General features: G+C 37.5%; 1 protein-coding gene across 1 annotated transcript; it reads left to right on the top strand.

Moving 5' to 3' along the window:
• The first annotated feature begins 278 nt into the window (after positions 1 to 278).
• Positions 279 to 7,675, top strand: LOC107822065 (uncharacterized). The gene is made up of 3 exons (XM_016648558.2): positions 279 to 667; positions 4,044 to 4,124; positions 6,945 to 7,675. Exons 1-3 carry the CDS (start codon positions 509 to 511, stop codon positions 7,338 to 7,340), a joined length of 636 nt encoding a protein of 211 aa, XP_016504044.1. The 5' UTR covers positions 279 to 508; the 3' UTR covers positions 7,341 to 7,675.
• Positions 7,676 to 18,254: the final 10,579 nt, after the last annotated feature.

Genomic DNA, 18,254 nt, shown 5'->3' with positions numbered 1-18,254 from the left:
CGGAGGAGATCTGGAATTTGAATCTGGGTATGCTTGATGCATCTTTTATATGTTTTAGAAGGGGTATAATGGTCATATTATATGAATTTTTTGTTAGTTTGTTACGAAATCAATAATTTTTAAAAATAAGGTATAGGTTAAAAGGCGACAAAAATACAAGGCACGACTGCAAATAGCCCAATTGGCACGAAAATATAACCCCATTCCCACGTGGATATTAAAAAGGTACGTGCCAGCACAAGATAACTTACCATGCACCCTCTCCCTTTCACAAATGGAACAAACAAACATGAGGTAGCAGCTGTTATAAGAAAGCTATACATTAGCTTCCAATTACAGTTTTCAAAGTACTTTCAATCCCTCACGCCTCCTCCATCCGCCGCTCGTAGTCGCCGTCCGATCGACGGAGATTCATCGATTCACACAAGGATACGAAAGGACCGAATGACTAATAAATTATAGAGAGAGAGAAGACGCAGAGTCACGTGGAAAACGGTGTCGTGTTAAGATGGGGAAGAAGCGGAAGTCATTGGCATCGAAGCTGGATGAGGTGGATCGAAGCATGTATTCGACGTTTTGTAGCGGAGCGAATTCGCTTTCACAGCTTTATACTCAGGCTATGAACCAACAGAAGCTTTCCTTTCAGGCGGGTGAACGCCACGGCTTGGTATTTATTTCCTTATTTTCAATTAATTATTTATTGTTAAATATCTGTTTTTGTTTTTGTTTTTATAGCCATTTACATTTACGGTTGATTAATTAAGTAAAAGCACAAGTAGCAAAGACTTGTTTGGTAAATGCTGATATTAAGAATTTGTTGTTTTTTGTGTATTTTTTAGGCTTGAGATTTTAATGTAGAGAATTTATACATTTTAATTTTTTTTATACGGTAAACCTCAATACCAAACCCTATCCACATATCCTCCGTTGTATACTTAACTCTGAACCAGAATCCCAGGGCACCTCAGTTGTCGAGAAATGTACATTTCAGTTAACTACATAACGTTGTTTGGATATACCATTAAAAAGTGAATAATAACCTAGGAGGGACTCGGTTTCTCTTCATTCTGGTGTTTAAAAGAAGTGAACTGGTTTGTATCTGGGATGGTTCAGCTCTAAATGTTTTGTTTTGAATGCTTCCTAATATGTGGATAGCCTTATGAATGGTATGAATGATGGGGCCAAGTTCTTTGCATAGTTGTTTTCGGTGCCTCTGCTCTTCTTAGTGGGAGCTTGATTGCCGTTTGCAGTTGTTGTATCAGAATGGTTAACTGGATAAGCTCAACTAGACAACTATCATGTAAAAGTTTTGCACTAATAGCCTCGTTTCTCGATGATAACTAATGACTTTTGGTCGCATTTAGATATTTGTTATTTTTTGGACAATAATAGGAAGCAAAGGCAGAAATTTTAGGTAATAAGGAAAAGAAAGGTGACTACTCCTGCATGTGAGGATAACTTCTTGTTGAAGACACTGATAGGTGATAGGAGATGTAAGAGGAATGTTAGAAAAGCCCCAGATGCTGAAGGTTGTATGGGATTGACTTTGCCTGTAAGAGATTGATTGGTTGACGCAAACAATGAAAATAATCTATTCAAAATAATAGATTGATAGAAAGTTGAAAAGATGAACCAACCAGAGAGAAAGAATGTAGAAGGCAATAGTGGGTTGGATAGGCAAAGAGTAGCAGGTAGTTGGATAGGCGGAAAGTAGAAGGAAAGAAAGCATTATGAGATTGATGTATGTGAAGGAGGTATATTTTGTGCACAAACAAGCAGAGGCTTTAGGGATCGTTTGGTTGGGAAACAAGTTATCCCATGATTAATTATCCCGTGATTAGTTAATCCTGGGATTAGTTATCCCGCTCTTCCATTGGGATAAAAAATCACTACAATCCCGGGATTAGTTATACCACGATTTTATCCCAACCAAACATGGGATAAACTCATCTCAAATTAATCTCCCTTATCCCTCATACCAAACAAGCCCTTAGAGTCTTTAGAGAATACAGGGGAGGATATGGAAGTGGAAAGCATGAATCAGTAGGCGCTAAGTTGGAAAGTTCTCTTGAAAGAAATGGCTAGAGATGAACCAAATATCCTTATCACAAAGAAAAGAAAAAAAGAAGAAGAACCAAATAGAAGTATCTAAGAAGCAAAGGTAGAGGGTAAAGGTAAGAGGAAAACAGAGAGTGGATTACGGAAGGCCTTGATAGGAGATTAGAAGAGTGAAGTTGGGCAAAGCCCTAAACGCTAAGGTTATACGGCAATCCTTATCGGTAGCATGAAATAAGAGGGTTTTGTTGCAAATAAGGAGAATATAAACAGTGTCATCAATAGCTTTTGGATAGGTAGTTGAGAAAAAAACTGCATTAGAAGGAAAGGAGCCGTGATTGGTTGATATAGATGAAAGGCATGCTTTGTGCTGAAAGAGGTTAAGGTTTAGAGAAGTTGGAGGAGTATGTGAGGCTTCACATGCATAGGAGGCACTTTGCTGGTCTTACTTTAAAAAAACTCTTACTCAAAAAAGGATGACTTAGTTTTACCATTCTATCCCCTTCCTTTCTCAAAAAAGGATGCACTTAGCTGGTATCCCCGGGAAGATAGGGCAAAAGGAGTTATCGTTAAGATCTTCCAAGGACAGAGAATAGAAGGTAATACGGAAAGAAGAACGGTTAAAGATGGATAAAGAATGGTTGTTTGTTGAAGGCACCAAGTAATGGGTGATGGGAGATAAATGAAAAAACTTTGTAAAATCCCCGAGGGTTCATTTGGTTCACATTCTAGTTATGTTGGGCTTATGATTCAGGGATTGTTTATCCGGTGAATAATAACAAGGGATTGTTATACAGTGACTAATATTATAAGGATTGTTATGCAGTACTGTATAAATTATTATGTAAGTATTGCCTACTTTAAAGGCATTTTTGTCTTCAAAATTGTTAATCTATGTCTATTACACGTTTTCATATTCCACATTATCCCACATAAATTAATACATAAGTTTCTACATAATATAGTGCGAATTATTTAATCCCGGCTACCAACTGTTGCATTAAGTTATGCAGGTATCTTTTTTTTCCTTGTACGGTCAACCAAACGTTGCATAAGTTATGTGAGGATTATTTTTTTCTAATCCTCCAAATCAACCACTGTATTATTTTATGCTGATTGCTGAATCTTATGCTGAGCTGATTTTCTTAGTACCTCCAACCAAACGACCCTAAATTCTTAAGGAAGCTTTAGCTCCCTGGAGAGGGTAGTGTGGAAAGAAATAATGTACCGAGTAAAGAGTGTTAGAAGAAGAAAGAAGAAAGGGGCAAAAACTGCGAATATAAAAAGATGCTTTGTAGCTCCTTGCAAGCAGATCTCCGTGCTAGCCCACCCTCTGGACTGAGCTTTATTTCAGTTAAGAGATTGAACTTGATTGTTGCCAAAGAAATATAGTCATCACAAATTCTGTTTGAAAATCTGTATGGGTTGAATAGCATTTTTGACCCTAGTTGACCTACTAGGAGAACAGATAAACAAAATTGAATAGCAGCTCTGGAAGAAATTACATACATTGATTTAGACAAGACTTTTGTCTCCCATAATGATGCACTTGATCAGTAAAGAATAGGTCAGAGAAAGGTAATTCATCATTTTGTTTCTTGCTTATCTGTACAAATGTTACGTGGGTTTCCCTTTGTTCACAATATTTTTTGGTTTTCTGTTCTCAAATGTATGCGTAAAGAAAGTTAGGAACTTAGGATTCAAAGTCTTAATCACTCAGTTCTATTTTGGTTGCAGATTGGACTTGGTGATAACTGATAATTATCTCCAAACTGAACTATGTAGTTATGCCTTTAATCTAGCTAGGAATGTGCAAGTACATCTCGTTTCTAGGCTTTGATTATGCCATGTGTTTATTAAGGTTTCCTGATGTTTTTTAATGTTTGACATTTTTCTTTGTTGTGTTTTAAAGTGAATGATCTTGTGTTGTGGGGATTTGGTTTCGAATGAATCATGACATTTGATTTTGACCTGATACATCTTTATAGGAGAAACTGTATCAATCGATCTTGAGACAACAAGAGGGAGGATCCAGAGTGACAATTGCTGACATAATGAACTACCTGCAGGTTCTTTTTCTATCTGTCTCAGTTTTGTGCCTACCTTTTAGTTGATTTCCTTTCATGTCTATCTGTGGAGATCTTTATCTGCTCAGGAAATAGCTCGTGAGAACTTTGTTCAATAAACACGGAGCAGTATGATCATGAAATCTAGATGTTTGAGATGTTTTAGTCCAGCGATATCTTTTGTGCTCAGGGTCCTATTGTGGAAATTCATTCCTTTTCCATTGAAAGTGGGGAGACTCGGAAACTGATCTTTCTTGGATTAGAATAAGAAAAGAGAAAAAAGATCTTGATGAAATAGAAAGAGATACAAACTGGCCTCCTTATAAGAAAAAAAAAGTTACAATCTGACCTGAACGTTCATTTGGCTGACAAACCGCTCAGTTCATAGAATCTGCCAATCTGGTGACTCACTGCCCACTATCAGTAAACACCTTTACTTTACTATTGCTCACTCTGGTGGTGCCGCTGAGCTATTCTCCTTTTCAGAGTTTTTTATGAAAGTTTTATCTTTTATGCTCCCACCTTATCTAGGTGATCTATTTTTCTTCACTAAAAGTAATAATAGATTCATTTGGAAAGCTTCCGACTTACCCTTTCATACACAATTCAGTTACCTACCAGCTAGTAGAGCATATAACATGATTTGCGTCCTAATTGCGCTCTTCTACTATAGTTCTTCTCAAATCTTATTCAAAATTCCTCGTTATGAACCCACGAAACAATAATCAACACTATGTTTGTACTATTGTGCATTATCAATTGAGAATACCTTTTGTGTTTTGGAGTTCTACCGAGGACTGTGGCTCACGATTCGTAACTCGGTGGATAATGTGCCTGCCTTTCTACTACTTAAATACCAAGTTTTGTCTATGGCAAGGTTCGAACCGTTGACGTGCGGGTTGGTTCGAAACCGCGACGCGCGGCTAACCCACACATCATGAACTATGCTCTTGCCAAAAAAGAAGAAGAGAACATTTTGAGTAGGAGGAAAGGAGTGAGATGATTTGATAGAGGAAAGTGGAACCAATGGGGAGTCAATGGTAGTAAGGGTATGCAAGGTCTCAAGATGGTTTTATTTACTTTGCTTGTTTTGGTGTAGTGTTGTATTTCTCTGTAGATTAGGTGCTAAGTTTTTCATCTAATTGCTGCTCTCCTTCCATTTTGGCACCAGCCTAGTGCAAAACCCTTAAGGCTTTATAAATTATCCACCCCCCCAAAAAAATAAAATAAAGTAGAAACGCACACTTAACGTTTATTTAGAGCAACCTCACTTATACGAATAAGGTTTGAGGGTGCATAAATTATCCCAGGTCGGAGAAAAACATGAGAATGGAGATATAGGACTTCAGATGGTTTCAGCAGCTCTCGACCTGCTGTTTGATCAGCTCAGCATGTTTGCAGTTTACTTCTTATCTGAACTTTCTCATAAAATTTGCATAGGGCTAAGTCATCCTAATTGGTTAACGACTAGGAGATGAATCTGTGAAGAATATTTCACGTTCACTGTGGTTATGTGAAAAATTTGTATCTTTTTTTCCGATAATCAAGTACTCTCCAAGGGCCAGTGACGCACGGTTCGAACCTTGGTCAATAGCGGAACCCTTCTCTACCCTTCTCCACTTAAATACTAGGCTCGAATCTATGACTTGCGTCTGACCCACACATCATGTGCTGCGGGTTTACCACTAGACCAAAGCCTTGGAAGCAAAAAAAATTGTATTATTTTACGTTAATGGATGATACATCCTTGCTGGATAGCACCATCCTTGCTATCATGAAATTTCTCAAGGAATGAAATATAGGTGTGCTACTGATATGTTTGTAGTAGATCAGCCTACTGATTTCTGGTCATGTAGAATTTGATATGACATGGAAATTTGGGCCTGGAGAAGATTTGAGACAGCGATAAGAAGCTACTTATTATTAAATCTGATTTTCTTCGGTTTTGATTTATATACTTGTGTTATCAAGAATTTTGTAAAATTTTGAATGGGCTTGAATGTGCTCTGCATGTGATGCTCATGTTACAGTCTATTGAACCAATTAACTTCAAAGAAATGCTTTTTTGAGATAAGGTCTTTGCTAGATTATGGTTGTCAAAAAGGTGATTTGCTGGATTATAGATCTTGAAGTGTCAGTTTTAGCTTATGATTTCATTTCTTCTATAACATGTTCATTGTGATCATTTGGTTTTCAAGAGAAATGAGCGTCTTTTCAGCTATATTGTGATGGTGTTCCGTGCTCCTCGTTCTCTTTGAGATACTTCCATCTAGTTCTCTCCGTTTACTAGCTATATTGTGAGGATTATATGTGCATGTCTTATTTGAATGTGGAACAAACTCTAATCAGATACTGAAAAGATGATGGTTCTTCTATAGTGTTATTAAAATCTTTTTGCAAGCAATTCGTAAGATCATGCACCTCTGGTTCCTTGTTATAATGGAAAAATAATACCCTAATTGAATTTCACTTTGTCGGCCTGTTTGTTATCGGATTGTATAGAGTAAAACTGGGATGAACTATGCTTTTGCCATGGTTAGAAATGCCTTGGCTGAGAAATTGGCCATCGAAGGGGTCAACCTGTGAAGATGATAGTTTTCCTGTATTTTGTGCAGAAGCTATTTTCATACTATGCTGATACAGAATTGAAAATTATGTGGAGGTTGCAAAATGTTTTATCCTTAGTTCACCCTTTTTTGTCCTTTTATTGTTGCTTTCTTCATTAAATGATTGATCATAATAATCCTACACCACCCTTTAATTATTTTTTGACATTTGATCTATGTTTTATGCGTCTAAAACTGCATTTACTGATCTTGTCAGTCGGAACTGGACTATAGTGGAGAGGACCATTCAATTTCGCCTAGACTGCCGCAGAACCAGCACTCTCAACCAATGCATTTCGCAAATTCAGCCTTTCCAGTCTCTTCGGGCTCAATTGGTGTAGCAGCTCCAGGACATGGCGTACGATCAGATCATGATCTGCAATCGAAGAATTATGTTTTCTCAAATGCACTTTCAAGCCCTGTTCGACGAAGCCTGCAGAACTATCAAATTGCTCAAGGAGGTTTCCTTTTAAACAACGTGCAGCCTTCAAATGGAGCAAGAAACAACGAAACGAATGTCCAGCAGCAAAATAGGGAGTCCAATAGCAGTAACTCAGCTGATGCGTCCATGGATATGCATTCTGATAGCCCAGGTCATGATTTTACTTACTGAAGTAGTCTGTAAATAAAATGTTTCAGGAGCTGCTTCTTGTCATGCCGCGGTGTTCTAGCAGCAAGTTCAGGTTGATTGATTATCGTGTGTTGAGCAGTTATCAAGGAGTAAAATGCATTGTTGAACTGGCTGTTTGATGAAGAGATTGAAAGGTGCGTTCATGCTCGTTGTAGAGATGCACATGTGGTCTCAAGTAAAACCCAATGTGATGGGCACCATTAGTTCTCAAATACAATGTTTTTCTGTTGAACCAGTTAGTTCTTTTCGGTTTTCATTGATATTGTGAAGTGTTTCTTTAGTAGTACAAATATATATGATTGTGCTCACTTGTCGCATTCTTCGATTGCATATGTTTTTTCAGTTGACATACTGGCATCTTTTGCCAAGACTATGTTTCCAGTGATTCTCCAAGTTGTCAGAATGTGAATAAAATGAACTTCGTCAGTACAAAAGGGAAAATTGAGCATTAGAGACCACTTTGCCCCATATACCAGGGTTTCAGCCCAGACCCTTTCCAGGAAAATTGAGCAGTATCAGACCCCACACTTACTTTAAAAGCTTTAGTAAGGCATTTTTTTTAATCTGGCCAAACGATATATTACAGAATATTAAAATTTCAGAATTTCCTAAATCTGACAATACGGATAAACTGTCTGGGATAAAAAGTAGGGATGGCAATGAGGCGGTGTGGGTACAGGGGGTGTGAGTTTACATTTATGCGGGGCGGGTTGCGGGTTGGTTTATGTATTAAGCTTTTGCGGGCTTGTGATTAGATACTAGGTGTAATGTCATGGTTCATCTGAATGCTTTTGAATTTGAACATCTGTTTGCGCGTGACTTAAATAAAAAATTAATCTTTTTCTTCATATTGATATAGTTTAATACACCAAGAAAATTTTGGATTAAAATAACATAAACTACTGCCAGAAGAATCAATCACCAAATTTCAAGTTCTCCCTTATTCACTTTTGTTATTCATTCCGTTGTCATAGATTGCTTCCTTTCGTCACTATAAACTGCAACTTGAATTTTCTGAAATTTAAGCATACAACTTTAGTGATACCACATAATTATTAGTTGGTCAGCACAAGAAAATGGACCATTGATACTAGATTTCTTTTCTTTTTGGTTGGGAAAATGGAAGAGGTACTTTTCATTTTACTTCTACTGGGTCTTTTACTACTTAATGCAAAGAGTTTGGACTTTAGATAGTTTTAAGAACTTTTTTTTGTTTTTTTATAAATACCTTGAAATATGAATGAGCAGTATTCAAGAACACAGTAAAATTGCCATTTGAAATTAGGTACGTACCAACAAAAAATAATGATTTAAAGTTTTTATTTATATTTAAATTTATGAATATATAAATAGCAAAGTAGAAAAAAGGAGGGCAAAAGATTATGCGGTGCAGGACGGGGTGGGTTGAAAATACTGAAAAATAATGCCATGCGGGGCGGGGGGTTGAACCTTTTGCGGGTAGAGCCAAACCCGCCCTGCAACTGCACCACTGCCATCCCTAATAAAAAGCTAGCAAGTGCTTGGCGGCAATTTTTGAAACTGTTATTTATTTCGTCTTCTAAACATTTTGCTTGCATAAGTACCAAACAAATTTGATTTACCCCTGATTAAACATGAGACTTGAACTACAATGGGGTGTTGATGACAACCAAATTGGTAGAACAAGAATTGAAGTCGGAAAGCGCGCGTAATATAAAAAGCAAGACATAAATATTGATAAATCACCTTCTAATACAATCAACATAGGCACCTATACTAATAGAACCTCAAGAGGAACTCGTCATTGATAATCTATGTATGCTTTAAGTCATTGATAATCTCGTAAGTCGTAACTACTAACTACTTCAGCCATCTTAGATTTGGAAGCTTGCTAATAATTTAGTACATTTTGGGTAATAATTGGCCCTCATTTAACCCTAGTAAAAATAATAGTATAACTTTCCCTCGTTGTACTTAGTTTATGATGAATATTGTGATGCCTTTTGAGAGTGGAGTGAGCATTTCTCTGTTCACAGTATTCTCTTTTTGTTATATGTGACACTGTTCGTGTCTGTCATCACCAAACACTAATAAGTCGAACGAGTGGTATATGAAGTCAAAGGGTGATTGTACACAAATTTCTTCCTCATATATCAAAAGGCGAAAAAGAAAATTTTACTTAGGTGATTATTTTATTTTATTCTAATAATCCAGTTTTTAAAAGAGGACGAATTTTCCCATGCCAAATTCAGCTAACTGAGTTGAAGCTCTCATTCAAAAGCAGAATCTTCAATACTTGTCTCATCACGATGAGAGAGGCTTGTCCATACGCATGTCGGCACCAATTGTACAAAGTTAAAGCCAGAAAAGGCAAATTAAAGAGGGAGGGGTCCAACAGTCCAAATTCCAACTTCTATAGGTGCTATCTTATGGCATCTGCGTATATACAGTGCGGAAGCATAATTTTTACTAAGGAAATTCAAAAAAAATAAACAAAAGTCAAGGAAATTTAATATATATATATATATACACACGTAAAAAATTAATCTTATATATACAATGTAATTTTTCATCGATAGAGTCATCACGCGTCCCTAGCTTCACCCCTATTTGCATTGCATAAACACGTAGGGTCTCTAAGAAGAAACGAAATATTCAGGCTATCTACACATAATCAAGTTGGTTCTACTAGGGAATCCCATGCAACTTGTTTGCTACTTTTATGAGTCTATGAAAATTGATTGATGTGTCAATTTCATTTGCATTTTCTAGGACTTGTTTACTTATTCTTATAAATAGTCAGTACTATAGAATAACATTTGTCACATGCTGCATTGCCCTACTGATACTCTCGTGACAATTGCAAGATTTTCCTAGAATAATTTATTGGTGGCCCAATAGGTTTAAGACTCATAATTAATATTTAATTAATGATCAAATCTTATCCGTCCGATCGGTTATTTGATGGATGTACCAGATTAAATGAGAACCTCTATAAATTGGTCCTCTCCCCACTCATTAGGGTTACCGTATTTTTATTCTCTCTTCCATCACTAAAGTCGGCGGTAATGTAAAGTTAGGGCAAGGGGCGAGAAACCGATTACCGATTAACGCTTCCGCTTCAAGATAATGGATTCCGCTTCAGATATGTTTTTTGTAACAATTTTATGTAAAATTATCATGTTCAAGATCCTGGTAAGAATTAAAGTTTATGTTTACATGTGGGATCATGAGCATGAATATTTGAACTGATAATTTTCGTAAAAGAAAGACTATATCATTATGTTGATGCGTACTGTTCTAATGGGATTGTAATATTTTGAATCTGATTCTTTTAATTTGAGAATGATCGAACGCGACAGAAGATCTATTAGTTACGTTTTGGGCGGCTATTTGGTTTTGCGCCTGCCTTATAACCGTGGCAATTGATGTCCAAATTGTGGAACTAATTACTCCACAATATTATCAATGTAGTAATGATCTTGATTTAGTAGCTATTTAAAGTTTGATACATGTTTATGTTTAAGTTTTCGGTAGATGTTATACAGATTTTTTGCCCCACCGTTTTAAGCCTATTATGAAAGATTTTTAAGTTAATTATGACATGAGTTATTAGAATTAAACTCGTTATTGTTTTACTTGGCTATAAAGCAATTTGTTTAGGTTCTGTTTAAAGTATTTGGGCAATTAAGTTAGTAAACCCATTTATTATTATTTTTATTTCATCTATGTGATTATGCTTATATAGTTTGTTAGTCATCAAAGTAATCAAACTAAAATGTTTAAAACATACACATACATAATATTTATATTTTATGCATGTCTTGATGCTCACATAGTTTGTTCGTCACCAAAGTGATCAAACTAGATTGTTTAATATATTCACATGCATAAAATTTCCCGATGCTTATTTTATGTGTGCATTTATGTTTATATAGTTTGTTAGTCGCCAAAGTGGCCAACTAGTATGTTTATAAAAATAAAAATAAAAATATGCATACATAAAATTATAGTTTATCAATGAAATTAATGAAATGCCTATAGTTGAAAATAAATGGATAAATTAAATTTCATTATTGCTAGAACTTAAGGATTTACCCAAAGGTAAATCAATTATTCTATGAATAGTGATATGATGAGGTAAATTAATATTTTTAGTTAAATATATATTGTCTGTCCAAAGATGGTATATATATTTGGTTAAAATATTTAATTACCTATTAAAGACTAAATGGCATTTAAATTATGATAGTGTGTCGTAGTATTTACCCAAAGGAGAATTGCGATATGCTTTAACTGTTTTGTTGAATCCATATTGATTTGTGAGCATGTATTATCTATTTTGCAGCTATTCCTTTTCATTCGCTTGCTTCGTCTGTTACTGTGTTCAACAGATTGAACTTCTTTGAATTGCGTGAACAAGTCCAATTCCACTTAGGTGTGATGGATCTTGACTTGACTCTGCTGAATGATAAGACCAGTACCATTACTGATTCGAGTAGTGCGGATGAGAAATATTTCCATAAAGCATGGGAACGCTCTAACAGGCTAAGCCTTATGTTTATGCGAATGAATATTGCCAATAATATTAAGAGTACTATTCCACAAACAGAAAGTGCCAGGGAATACCTGAAGTTTGTGGAAGAACGTTTTCGTTCTGCAGATAAGTCTCTCGCTAGTACACTAATGGCTGAACTCACGACCATGAAGTTTGATGGGTCGCGTAGTATGCAAAACCATATCATCGAGATGACTAACATTGCAGCAAGACTTCAGACCTTGGGGATGAAAGTGGATGACTCCTTCTTGGTTTAGTTTATTCTGAACTCGTTACTTCCTGAGTATGGATCTTTTCAAATTAACTATAACACTATTAAGGATAAGTGGAATGTTAGCGAATTGTCCAGTATGCTTACTCAAAAGGAGTCAAGACTTAAGAAACAAGGGAGTCATTCAATTAACCTCATGGGTCAAGGAGTTGGTAAAGGACTTAAAGTGAAGGCCAACAAGTTCAAGAAGAAGAAAGCACCTGCTAAAGCTCAACAGGATGCTAACAAGGAACATAAGGCAAATACGCGTCGTTTCTGTAACAAGGAAGGATACTATCAGAAAGATTTCCTGAAACGTAAAGCTTGGTTCGAAAAGAAAGGTACAATTAGTATTTTTGTATGTTTCGAATCAAATTTAGTAGAAGTTCCTAATAATACTTGGTGGCTTGATTCTGGTGCAACTGCTCATGTATTTACTACATTGCGGGGATTCCTTACGATCCAAACTACAAATCCAAATAAGGATTTCTTGTTCATGGAAAATCGTATGAAGGCTCCAATTGAAGGCAGAGGGATTTATTGTTTGTGTAACGACCCGGCCGGTCGTTTTGAGCTTTTACACTTTGATCGCTAGTTCTCGGGCATGACTTGCCCCGTGTGGTGTATTATGACTTATGTAAATCGTCGGCGTTGGGTTTCAGGTTAATCAGAATGAATTTGGATGAACAGTTCTCAGTTGAAGCTTGAAATTTGAAAGGTTTGACCAAGATTTGACTTGTTTGTATTTGATCTCGGATTTTAATTTTATGATTTGGATAGCTTCGTTGGGTGATTTATGACTTAGGAGCGCAATCGGAATGCATTTTGGAAGTCCGTGGAAGGATTTGGCTTGAATTGGCAAAGTTAATATTTTGGCGAATTCCGGTTGATAGGTGAGATTTTGATTCGAGGGTCAGAATGGAATTCCGAGAGTTGATGTAGCTTTGTTATGTCATTTGTGATGTGTGTGCAAAAATTTCAGGTCATTTGGACGTCGTTTGGTCGACTTTTTGATCGAATTCGGATTTCGGAAGTTTTGGAATTCTTAGACTTGAATCAGAGGGTGATTTGATGTTTTGATGTTGTTTTGAGCGTTCCGAAGGTTGGAACAAGTTTGAATTATGTTATGGGGTGTGTTGGCATGTTTGGTCGGGGTCCCATGAGGCTCGGATATGTTTTGGAAGAGTTTTTGGAAGATTTTGCCGTTTTGAGCATAAGCATGTAATGATCCAAAAGTCCATTTTAGTTCTAGAGATCGAAATTTAATTTCAAGACTTCCAAAATTTTGATAATGAATTATAGGAATGATCTGGAAAGTTTGGTCTAATTTCATCAAGTCGTGATTGGGTTTTTGACACGAAACATGAGTTAATTGTTTAACGAGTGAAATGGGTATTGAACTGAGCAAATGAGCTTCGAATGGAGTTTCGACTGAAGGGCTATGTTCGTATTATTATTTGTGACTCATAGGAACAAGAATCATCAAATTCCGAGTTCGTATGATGGAGTTTGAGCCTTTTTAGCGAAAAGAAAAGTTGCTGCAATTTTCTGGGCAGTTTCTGCATTTTTCGCACGTGTGAACAGTAACCGCACATGCGTGAACAATTCTATGTACAGTACCCCGTGAACAGTCGTGAACAGTACCGGACAGAATGTTAAGTTCTGGAAAATGGGATTCCCATTTTCCATTTTTAGCAAATTGGAGCTCGGGGAGAGGCGATTTTCGGGATATTTGCAGAGAAAACATTGGGGTAAGTGTTCTTAACTTAATTTTGGTTAGATTACCCGAATCTATTACTAGTTTTGGCATTTAATTGGTGATTTTAGTTGGAAAAATCTTGAAAATCCTCTTGGTTTAATTTGAAGATTTGAGGGTTGAGTTGATGTCGAATTTTAGTAAAATTGGTATGGTTGGACTCGTGGTTGGATGAGGTTTCATATTCCGTAATTTTTGTCGGGTTCCGAGACGTGGGCCCCGCGGGCGAATTTTGAGTGCAATTTCGAATTTTTAATGGAAAATGTAGAATTTCATATGAAATTAATTCCTATAATTTTTATTAATTCAGAGGTCGATTTGAGAGACAAAGGCATCACGAGCTAGAGGATTAGCCGATTCGAGGTGAGTAATGATTTTAAATGATGTCCTGAGTGTTTGAAACCCCGGATTTGCACATCGTAGTGCTATATTGAGGTGAGACACGCGCTGGATGATGAGTGCGGGGTCTTTTACTACCGGGGATTGTGACTTGGTCCATCCCGATTGATGATTTTACCGCATATTTGATTGAAACTTATTTGTTATCATCATGATTTGGGTTGATTGCCATACTTGGGCTTCGTGCCAATTATTTGAATCCTTTGGGAATTTTTATCACTATTTCCTCACTGTTTTGACTTATATTTAAACTCAGTTCTGTTGATAATTATTGTTTTACAAACTCAGCCGCTTTTATGCAGATTTGAAAACTCAAATGATATTTCTAAATAGTATTTTGGGCTGAGAACTACTGTTTTACAAATGCCCGAGGTGCTTATGATGATTTCCGGACTGAGTGTGGCCGAGGGCCATATATGAGGATATGCTGAGTGATATGAGGCCGAGGGCCTGAGATACTATTTATGCCACGAGGTGGCTTGAGTGATGTGAGGCCGAGTGATATGAGGTCGAGGGCCTAAGATACTTTATATGCCACGCGGTGGCTTGAGTGATCTGAGGATATGCTGAGTGATGATGCCACGAGGTGGCTTGATATAGCGCTTGGGCCGTAAGGGGCCCCTCCGGAGTCTGCACACCCACAATGAGCACGGGTACCCATTGTTCTGAGTGATTGATACTATGCTTGAGGGGCTGATATGAGTGATTGTGAGGTAGCCCGAGGGGCTGATACTATTCTGAGAGTGAGCCCGAGGGGCTGTTACTGATCTGATATTGAGCCCGATGGGCTATTACTATTCTGATATTGAGCCCGAGGGGCTGGCACTATTCTAATATTGAGCCCGAGGGTCTGGTTCTGTTGATATTATGCCCGAGGGGCAGTTTGTTGTACATGTTTTGCCCGAGGGGCTATTTACATTTCTATCATTTTGTTACTCATTTGTAAACTACTTGCTTTACTTGTTGGAAAAAAGGGATTTTCACCTTATTTCTCACTGCTTTACTGTTTAAAGTGATTTTACTGCTTCAGTATGGAATACCTTGTGTTTTTGCGTGATTTCTTGCCTTCAGTCTTTATTTATTATTATTACTCACTGAGTCGGAGTACTCACATTACTCCCTGCACCTTGTGTGCAGATTCAGGTATGTTTTGGCTGATCGGAGGCAGAGTCATCAGGGTTTAGCAAGGTAGCTGCCGGCGTTCGCAGCACTGCTTTTCTCTCTCCTCATTTCATTAGTTTGTATTTGTACACTCCAGGCTTTCAGTTGTATTTATACCCTAGTAGATGCTCGTGACTTGTGACACCCCGGTTAGGGCTGTGTCGGGCTGGATTTCTGCATTTCTTATTCATACTTTCCGCTATTTGGTACTATTAAACCATGTTTATACTACATTTGTGTTAAATTACTGTTTTAAAGGACGAGTTTGGTTAGACTGGCTGGCCTTGTCTTCACGAGAGGCGCCATCACGACCAGGGTCGGGATTTGGGTCGTGACAAGTTGGTATCAGAGCTTAGTTTACATAGGTCTCACGAGTCATGAGCAGGTTTAGTAGAGTCTCGCGGATCAGTATGGAGACGTCTGTATTTTTCCTCGAGAGGCTGCAAAATCTTTAGGAAAACTTCACAATATTGAATTCTTATCGTGCGTCCTTTGATTCAGCTTGAAATGTAACTCTTTGAATTCCTTCCATGCGTTCGTATGCGCGCATGAGCGCTCAGTATCAGATGTGCCTTGATGGTTTGTGATTTCCCGATCGAGGGGCGATGTGTGATCTCTGTAAGTTGATGTTGGGCCAGTCTGAAGGACTTGAGGCCGGATATTTGCCTATGGCTTGAGCACCAAGGTGCTGATTGTGTGAGCAAGTGTTTTGAACTTATATATTCGGTATTGTCCCTATTAGTGGAAGTGACGGTTGAGTAACTATGTGATGAGTATGTTAGTACTGCGAGATGTATTCATATGATTTGGAAACGACAAGAAGGGTCTGCTGGAGGACAGAAGAACTATTAGGTGCTTGAATTCCATCTTGATTCGAGGTATAGCCCTGAGTTATAGGCGTGTGAAAAATCTTTTCATGTTTCCCAGTTGTGAGTGAAGTAAAAAAAAATCATGTTGCGGTATGAGTTCAGACTCAGGAAGGCTAAGTGATTGCGTACAGTTTATGATGGTGGAAGGTATACATAAATGTTAGTTAAGGCGAAGCAGGTGGGTTATCTCCTGCAAAGTGTTCTAGAGTTGTGTGATCTTTATGTTATCTGTTAGAAGATCCCATTTACAAGTGAAATATATATGTGAATTTAATTTGGGTCGCTTAAGAGAGTGGGTTTAATTGTTATGAGAGTAAATACGAGATTTGTAGAAGATATGAAGTACCAGATGGTCTGTGTTCCACGAGCTTATGAAGGATTGAGTTAATCTCACTATGGTATTATGGCAGCAATAAAGTGTATGTGTTATGAGTTATGGTGCGTGGTTGACCTATGGCTTTGAGCCAAGTGGGGGAGTCCGTTATTGAATAGTTGATTGCACGGTTATGTGCTCTAATGGTCCTAGTTCGAGGCGCATTTGTGAGTCAGTTATGGCTCCAGTAAAGGAAATTTCAATAAAGGCTATGTTATTCTTTATGGGTGTACGAGAATCGAGGAATGACTTGAGTTGTGGTTGGTAAGGAATGCTCGGTGCATAGGGCAAGAAGTTGCTTGGTTATATTGGAATGAGGTCACATTCTGTAGTGTCAGAGTGCTAATGAAGCACAGGTTGTTCGGTTCGTTTAATCAATCTAACTACGATTTGAGTAGTGTGGATGACTCTAGAGAATGGTCCTATTGTGTTCAAAACTCTACATGCAATAATTGGAGGCTTCTAAGTTGTACTTATGGATAGAAACTGATTTTTCAGTGGAAGATGGCAAGACTTGTGGTATTTTCTATATTAATTATGGGATTCTATATATCAGTATCGGGAAGGTGAAGGTAATGGCTTTGGGGAACACTTAAAGAGTATTCAGCGGCTTAGGATCCTTAGACGGTGTAGCTTTATGCTTGGGTTTCGTGTGATAAGCCTAGGTTGAGGAAATTGTGGTGCTACAGCAAGAAGGAATATCAAGTTGAAGATGAATTAGAAGGAATTTAGATAGATGGGGTATCTTGATAGTAGACCAAATTGGTATGGTAAGGATATGATTAATTCCTTATGTGTGTTCGAGGTAATGAGTTCCTACAGCTATTTTGCAACAATGCTCTTGGGTTTTGATGGCTTGCTTAGCTTGGTATAGTTAGAAGGATTCAGTCCTAGAAGTTGAATTTGTGCAAATAGAATTGGGAGAGTTCTTATTGATTTCTACCGTGGTTGGAGAGGTGCAATTTCTTCGAGTGTGAGAAGCATATGATATGTAATGATTTTTCTTCTAGATGGGATCAATGGAAGTTCTTGGCTAGATGAGTTACAGTTCAGTTCTAAAAGGAAGTTCATAAAATTCTTAGGCAGCGGGTAGCCTCAGATGATTAAGGAAATGGTACTGCTAATTGGAAATGATTTGACGAGAGTCTATGTTTTAGTAAAAGGGCAATGTTATTAAGTTGATAGCACTTTGGTAGTATTGCGACACCTTCTTTTTAGATCGACTGGTGATATTCAGGTTTGCTTGGTGGCACAGGGAAATTTTAGAGTATCTATAGTGGAATGATTGGGTATTAGAGGTGTGGCATATATTCGGATGGCGAAATTAGGATAGGATATGGCGATTCATGTGTCGTATGGACGTGGATACGAAAGTTCTCATATTCAGGCTATGTTGTGATTGTAGATCGTGTGTATCAGCACTGTTTAGTGACTACCGAGATTTGGAGGCCCAAGTGGATCTTTCTTTGCTTGGTATGTTAGATTTTGGATGTGATGTTGGGGATTTAGACTGATCATCTCAGTGTTGGGTTATTCTGGACTATTGCGCTA

Source organism: Nicotiana tabacum, chromosome 16 (genome assembly GCF_000715075.1).
Source record: "Nicotiana tabacum cultivar K326 chromosome 16, ASM71507v2, whole genome shotgun sequence".
In the NCBI taxonomy this organism is placed as follows: Eukaryota; Viridiplantae; Streptophyta; class Magnoliopsida; order Solanales; family Solanaceae; genus Nicotiana; species Nicotiana tabacum.
The sequence above is the reverse complement of the archived record's forward strand: the minus strand, read 5'-3'. Positions and strand labels throughout refer to the sequence as shown.

Bases quoted from the DNA above. Each gene is read 5' to 3' on its own strand.
- LOC107822065 (XM_016648558.2), top strand. From the start codon at position 509: ATGGGGAAGAAGCGGAAGTCATTGGCATCGAAGCTGGATGAGGTGGAT. The intron at 668-4,043 runs GTATTTATTTCC...ACATCTTTATAG, and splicing joins CGGGTGAACGCCACGGCTTG to GAGAAACTGTATCAATCGAT. The intron at 4,125-6,944 runs GTTCTTTTTCTA...TGATCTTGTCAG, and splicing joins ACATAATGAACTACCTGCAG to TCGGAACTGGACTATAGTGG.